This window comes from Pistacia vera, unplaced genomic scaffold (genome assembly GCF_008641045.1).
Source record: "Pistacia vera cultivar Batoury unplaced genomic scaffold, PisVer_v2 Contig23, whole genome shotgun sequence".
NCBI lineage: Eukaryota > Viridiplantae > Streptophyta > Magnoliopsida > Sapindales > Anacardiaceae > Pistacia > Pistacia vera.
The window spans coordinates 672,309-680,140 of NW_022196035.1; the positions used below are offsets into that span (position 1 = coordinate 672,309).

At 34.4% G+C, this 7,832-nt stretch overlaps 1 protein-coding gene across 1 annotated transcript; it reads left to right on the forward strand.

Annotated features, from left to right (window-relative positions):
- The first annotated feature begins 304 nt into the window (after window positions 1-304).
- On the forward strand, window positions 305-3,492 carry LOC116131168 (zinc finger BED domain-containing protein RICESLEEPER 1-like). Its single transcript, XM_031416807.1, has 3 exons — window positions 305-2,032; window positions 2,578-2,636; window positions 3,306-3,492. The coding sequence occupies exons 1-3, from the start codon at window positions 305-307 to the stop codon at window positions 3,490-3,492; spliced, it is 1,974 nt and encodes a 657-aa protein (XP_031272667.1).
- Window positions 3,493-7,832: the final 4,340 nt, after the last annotated feature.

The following is a 7,832-nucleotide window of genomic DNA, read 5'->3' on the forward strand; positions in this document are numbered from 1 at the left end:
TGTCTATAAAGAGGTTCTATTGTACATGCCTCAATTAATAATAATAATAATAATAATAATAAAAAACATATATTCAGCTATCCTTGGAATTCTTGGCCAATGTCCCTGTCCTTGCTAGCAAACTACATAAGTTGACTTGGTTGCCTTAAATATGTTTAAGAGATTCAGTCTCTCTCATTGAGCTAAATTTTATTTTCCTTTAATTGCTTATTAGGTTATTGAGTTGTTTGTATATTAACAGGAAATCACTCAAATAAGAGAACAAAATGCCTATTTTGAACATATTCTAAATCAAGAGAATGAAATGGTGATGAATCCAAATATAGAGAACACATCAAGTGCTAAAAGAAGAAAGTTGAAATCAAAGGTTTGGGAGGATTTCACAAAGTATGAAGATAAAAATGGGAAGGAATTGGCTAAATGTAAACACTGTAAGAAAGACTTTGTAGGTTCAAGTAAGAGTGGAACCACACATCTAAAAAATCATTTAAAAAGTTGCCAAGGTTCGAGAAATCCAGGTGGAGTTGTAGATAAAGAAAAAGAGAAAAGTTTGATTGATCCAGCATTGAATGGCTCTGAACTGGTGCAAAAGATTATTAAGTGCGGATTAAATGCCATAAAGGATGATATACTTGATGTTTACAAACAAGAGAAGGATAAGCTTCATAGATATTTACATAAACTCCCATCTCGTTTTAATGTAACAATTGAGAGGCAGTTTGGCTTATGGTTCCTGACAAGCTGGTTTATCGATGATAATTGGGAATTGAAAAGGATAATTAGTTTACTGGGAAGATACGAAGATGAAGTTGTCTATGAAATTGTGAGGTCTTGGCTTGTGGATTGGAACATGGACAAAAAGTTATGCTCTATGGCAAGAGGTGAACTTTTTAATGTATTTGAAAATGAGGAAGTTATTAAGAATATTAACAATTGGTTCAATGAACGAGGATCACTTCCTTTCATTGGGAATTTTCGGTCGTTTTCTCTTTTATTGGATAAATTTGGTCATATTATCAGTCTAGGTGCGTTGGATAGAATTTCGGGAAATTATATTTTATGTAAACAGTCGGAGCTTCTTAGATACGTCAGGATCTCATCAAATGTAAATAAGTTTCAATCTGCAATAAGCAATGCTCAGTCCATGGGCAAAACAGTAATTTCCGAAAGTGTTCCTCCATTTGGGTGCTTGATTGACGATGCGTTTGAGTGGGTAATGAATTCTAAAGAAGCATTTTGTGAATTGGAGCATATAGATCCTGATTTCAAGTCCATAAATTTTACAAAAGAAGAATGGGATGATGCAACTTTACTGTACAACAGTTGGAAAGTGTTAAAAGATTTGAGAGATGATCTTTGGAACTCCTTAGAACCTAAACAAACTGCAAATGTGTATTTCCCAATGGTTTATCACATATTTTTCAAATTGCTTCAGTTGGGAAAAAGTGAAAATCTTTACTATTGCCAGGTCGCATCACAATTTTTGAGTTATTTTGATCAATGTTGGGGCAATTCTAACTTGATTTTAGTAATTGTAGTAATTTTGGATCCACGATTCAAAATGAATATTGTAGAACATTTTTACGAAGAGATTTATGGTAATCAAGTAGACACACCCTTTAAGAAAATCATTGATGGTGTTAGAAATATTTACAATAAATATGCAGAGGGCACAAACAATTCTAAATCATCATCCTCTTCGTACCATGTTGATAGTAATTCTTTAGGTACTCCATCGAAAAGGGTAGACATCATGGGGAGATCATTTGCATTTTCTCATCATGTTAATGATATTGCTACACCAAAATCAGAACTTGACCGCTATTTGAGAGATTCTAATTGTCCATCAAGTGAAGGGTTTAATTTACTAGAATGGTGGCGTGTCAATTCTACAACTTATCCAACACTAGCTAAGATTACACGTGATTTCTTATCAATACCTTTCTATCCTATGTTTGATTTAGATTATTCATTGTCACATGAAATTGATGATATTTATGATTGTTGTTATCTTGATGATGACCTCAAACAGGTTTTCACATGTACAAAAGTTTGGTTGAATTGCCCTGTAATCAAATAATCATGTTGTTGAAATACATATATGTTCTCATTTTTTTCCATTTACTTAATTTTGTCCTTTTGATATGAGTAACCATTGAGCTAAAATTAAAACAAGGCATCAACATATTTATATAAAAATAAATGAAAAATATTAAACTTCTCAAATTTTCATCTTCTAACTCATGTCTTTTTATATCTTTATAATTGAATTTTTCATCTTAAGTCATATATTCTAACATTATCATGTTATCTCATATTGATCAATACGAAGGAGAAATACCAATATAACGACATATTAATCGAAAAGAATTATTTTAAAATTTAACACTATTGAAAAAAAAAAAAAAACCTACAAAAGAAAGAAAATAGAGTTACCATATGAATTGAATCTCATTAATTTTCTAATTAGTCTTGTTATAAAATATTTTCACATTAATTTCATAATTATCCTTAGTAATGGAATTTTTCTCTCCTTTTTAGTTTTTCTAATTAACTTACAAAGCCCTTCAAAATCAGATAAGAGATGGAGCCATTGCCAGAGAAAGTGGTAGAGTCAGGAATTCAATTGAGATAAGGCAAGATCAAAAAACGGTATCGTTTAAAATTTTCAACTCCAATATGTATACATTTTAAATTATTTATCAACACTCTTTTATTTAATTTTTTTTTTTTTAACGTCGATTCACAACTAAATTTACAATTTTTAGAGTTTTACTTCACATAAATTTTATTATTTTGTAACACGGAAACAAAAAAGGGCAAAAAACAAAGAGTATTGAAAGGGAGAAGAAACTGTGTTTACTGTATGTATTATTTCTTAACAGAAAAACAGTAATTACAGCTTCATATAGAGGTTGAAGATAAGCAACAGTGTTAACTGATTTAACAGTAATCAATTGTACAACAAACGGCAGCGTATCAGTCAATTACTTAAAACCAGATTTTGACTTTTATAGTCAACATGCTCCTTCAAACGTGACTGCATAGAACTTCAACTTGTCTTCAATAACTTTTCTTCCACTTCATCAACTCTTCTTCAACAGCTTTTCTTCCATCCTTCTTGTACTTTAAAATGCTCCCTTAAACAAGACATCATAGGACTGTGAACTGCTCATCTGTATTAGTACATACAAATTGAACTTCATCATTACTTTACTGATCTGCAATTATGACTCTACTTTTCTAGTAACTTCAGTGTACTTAAATAAGCTTAAGAATAAAATTACTGCTTGTTGCAAGTGTAGCTATGTTCAAGAACAACATTCGTGTTGCTCTGCAAGTAGAATCAGAAACAAAGCAAAACTTGTGTTGTCTCTGAAGCTTCAGATTGGAATGTTTACTGCTATTGGAACAGTTAGAGATAAACAATCAGAATCAGAACAACAAGTTGTTCACTACAAGCTACCTAGCTGCAGCCTTCACCAAGTGTAGTGACATTTAACTTTGCCCTTAGATTAGTGAATTGACCAACCGATAAAGCTATAGTAAGAACATCAACTATTTGTAATTTAGAGGGAACATATTGAATGGCTACCTTTTGGGCTAAAACTTGCTCCCTAATGTAATAAGCATCAATTTCAATATGTTTGATCCTAGCATGAAACACAGGATTAGATGCAAGAGCTCCAACACTAACATTATCGCACCAAATAACTGGAGTAATGTGAAAAGTTGGGCCTAAGTCAGTAAACAAACTCTCCAACCAAGCTACCTCTATTGTCATATGAACTAAGGCTCTATATTCAGCTTCAGTGGAGGAAAGAGCAACAACTTTCTATTTTCTAAAACTCCATTGGATCAAATTTGGTCATAGATAAACACAATAACCACTGGTTGATCTCCGATCTTCAAGATTTCCACCCCAATCAGCATCAACATAACATTTTATATGTAATGCCTTTGTTGGTTTGAAAAGTAAGCCATAGTGGATAATGCCTTTAATATACCGCAACACCCTCTTGCAAGCTTGCCAGTGGAGTTCAGTGGGAGCATGTAAAAATTGACTAAGTTTGTTCACAGTGAAACTTAGATTAGGTCTTGTAAGGGTCAAATATTGTAGTGCACCAATGATACTCTTATATAGACTAGGATTCTGAAATGGTTCACTATCAGTTGAACTCAATTTTATTCCAACATTCATGGGAGTAGAGCAAGCATGTGCTTCCATCATCTTGGTTTTAATAAGAAGATCGGAAGCATATTTGGACTGCTTTAGATGAATACCAATAGACGTCCTAGTTGCTTCCAAGCCGAGAAAGTACTTGAGTGAGCCAAGGGTCTTTAAGGCAAAGTCATTATTAAGATATTTCATCAACTGAGTGATAAATGTTGCATCTGAACCAGTGATTAGTATGTCATCAACATGCACAAGAACATAAGTACAACCTGAAGCTTGTTGAAGAGTGAAGAGGCTTGAGTCTGAGACAGAGTTTCGGAACCCTTTTTGCTAAAGAGCAGTTTTCAATTTTTCAAACCATGCTCTGGGAGCCTGCTTAAGACCATATAATGCCTTGTTTAACTTGCAAACAACCTTTGGAAAGGATTGATATTCAAAGCCTAATGGTTGCTGCATAAAGACATTTTCTGTGAGTACTCCATTTAGAAATGCATTATTAATGTCAATCTATTGAATATCCTAGCCATTTGTAACTGCAATGGTTAGGATAATTCGTATAGTTGATGGTTTGATCACTGGACTAAAAGTCTCAAAGTAATCAAGGCCAAGGGTTTGTTGAAAACCCTTGACAACCAATCTAGCTTTGTACTTCTAAAGAGAACCATCAGCATTGAATTCAGTTTGAAATACCCACTTATTTCCAACAACATTCATATTTGGAGAAGAGGGTACAAGAGTCCAGGTATTGTTATGAATAAAAGCACCAAACTCACTTTGCACACTAGCCTTCCAATTGCTACTGCTAAGTGCGTCAGAGACTGAATTTGGTTCTGGTTCAAGAGCTTCAGACCCATCAACTAAGCAAGCTAGATGTGCACCATCTTGATTATGAGTTGCAAACTATAACTGAGCACCTGATTTAGCTCTCGTAACCATGGGATGTATGTTTTAGGTGCTGGAGTAGCGTGAGAAGTAGTAGAAGGTTCATATGATCTGTCCAGAGTTGAATTATCCCAATGGGCACTTGTACTGACTAGGAACTGAGCATGTGAATTGTTGTGATTCAAAACACCTGCTGTATCAGGGAACTGAGAAGCAGTAAGATCAACAACAAGCTGACAAGGTGACAAAGATAAGGCTTCAGTGTTTATTGGTGTAGTGGGACACAGTAAAATGGATGAGTGGTTAGGTGAAAGAGATGTGTGTTTAGTGTTTGCACTAGTGGTAGGACAAGGTGAAAGAAATGAGTATTCAGTGTCAGTATTTGTAGTGGTAATGGGAGAAAAGATATTGGTTTGATCATCTAAAGGTTGAATATGGGATTTGTTATAAGGAGAAGTAGTTGTTGTGTTAGGAAATTGGGAAGATGTGAGATCTACTATAAGTTGGTAGGGTTGAAAAGGTGAAGTTGTATTGTTTGTATTAGGTAGAGTTGTATTGTTTGTATTAGAGGTATGAGAAGATATTTGTTGAAGGGTATCAACGGATAACATATTGTCAAGAGAAGAATTCTTACCATTTGTTTATGATTTGAGCAGGACTTGTCCATGGAGCAAGGTACCATAGATGAATTTGTGCCAACTGATGGTTGAGGAGAATTGGTATTGACCATAGGAGGAAAGAATAAAAATTGATGTGGTGGTGTGAGTGTCTAGAGTTGAGAACTAAGTTTGAGACGAAGAGCTTGGAGTGTTAATGGCAAAGGGAAACTCATACTCAATAAATTGAACATTAGGAGTAATTACAAGCTGTCCATCAGGTTTTAAACACTTGTCTCCTTTGTGGATTAGATTGTAGCCTAAAAAGTACACTTTACTGTATGGAAATCAAACTTGTGCTTGTTAAAACTCCTAAGGTAAGGAAAACAAGAGCAACAAAAAACTCTTAAGCTATCATAACCAGGAACTTGATGAGATAATGCTTGATAGGGTGAAATATTGTGAAGTGTGTCAGTAGGCCTTCTGTTTATGAGGTAAATGGTTGTCTCAAAGGCAAGCCACCAATATGACAAGAGCATAGATGCATGAGCAAGGAGTGTAAGACCTAACTTAACAATATGTCTATGCTTTCTTTCACTTGTACCATTTTGTTGATGAACATATGCACATGAGTATCTAACTTGAATACCTTGTTCAGTCAAATATGGAAGAAGAGTCTTATATTCACCTCCTTGGTTAGATTGTAAGCTCTTAATTTTACAATCAAATTATCTTTTAGCAAGATGATGAAATTTGATAAAAATTGACCTTACTTCAGCTTTGGTTTTGAGAGGGAATAGCCATGTAAATCTACTGTAGTCATCTAGGAATTGAATATAGTATCTAAAACCTTCAACTGAAGTGCAAGGGGTTGGACCCCAAACATCACTATGTATTAATTCTAAAAGGGCAGTAGCATGAGATTGTGAAATGGGAAAATTGTTTTGGTGTAATTTGCCTAATTGGCAAGCATCACAAAAGGTAAGATTAGAGCTAAATGAGGTGTTTAATTTGGAGGGAAATTTGATATGTAGGTATGATAAAATTTGCTATTGTGTTTTGGAGTTTGGATGTCCTAATCGTTTGTGCCACAGCACATAATCAAGGTGATGAGTGTTAGCAATTAAACAAGACATGTCATTTGTATGTGAATGATTAGATGTAGAGGATGCATCCTTGTTCTTAGAAGCATCGAAACTTAAACATGATGAAGTAGCACTATCAAAGGTATGTGAGTAATCAGATGTAAAAGATGTAGTGGTATTATCAAAAATAGTAAAATTGTCATCCTTAGTTTTATTATCAAGTAAGGGATATATTGTGAACTACTGATGACACATGACTCACTCGGGACAGTCTTACAACAGCTTTCATTATTCAACACAGCAGATGTAATATCAGATAGACCCTTAAGGCAATTATTTGATTCTAAAGAACTAATTGTCTTATTACAAAGCATGGACTTATTTTGAGGATTAGAGCAAACTGGTTTGATGTCGTTAATAGAGTTAACACAGGCTAGTTGAGAAGAAATTTGATTATTGGTCACAAATGGATTGGAGGAGGTCTGAATGGAGAAGGGATTCAATTGATACAAGCCACCTTTAAGGTCCCCTTGCAACAACATTGCTCCTGTGGACTTGTCCTTTACAATACAACAATTAGCATCATTCTAGTATCACATTGTTATCTTTGGTAAACTTAAAAATGCTTAACAAGTTCTTTGTGATTTTAAGAACACAAAGAATGTTTTTGAGATGCAAACATTTAGAATGTAGGTTACTAGGGATAAAGGTATGACCTATATGGGAAATGTTGAGATACGTATCACTCCTAACTTGAAGTTGATCACCTCCATTGTAGTTCTTACTGATATGCAGGTGATTCAAATTTGCAATGACATGATCAGTGGCCCTAGAGTCCATATACCACATTGGATCAATTGGGGTCAGTGATGGTGCCAAGGTGAACTAATGATTCTGTTGTGTGGGAAGTGTTGTTGTTGTATTGTTCTGATGTATGAATAGTACACCAACAAGATGTGAGCAAGTCGTAGATCCAATAGAAGCAAAATGAGCTTGACTTGAACCAGCAGGGTGCTAGTTAGGAACTCCAAATACAACAGTGTTAACAGCACCAAGAGAGAGATTTACACCATTGAAGTGAGCACCAGTAGT

Bases quoted from the DNA above. Each gene is read 5' to 3' on its own strand.
- LOC116131168 (XM_031416807.1), top strand. From the start codon at position 305: ATGGTGATGAATCCAAATATAGAGAACACATCAAGTGCTAAAAGAAGA. The intron at 2,033-2,577 runs GTTTTCACATGT...CTTCAAAATCAG, and splicing joins TTGATGATGACCTCAAACAG to ATAAGAGATGGAGCCATTGC. The intron at 2,637-3,305 runs GCAAGATCAAAA...TTGCAAGTGTAG, and splicing joins AGGAATTCAATTGAGATAAG to CTATGTTCAAGAACAACATT.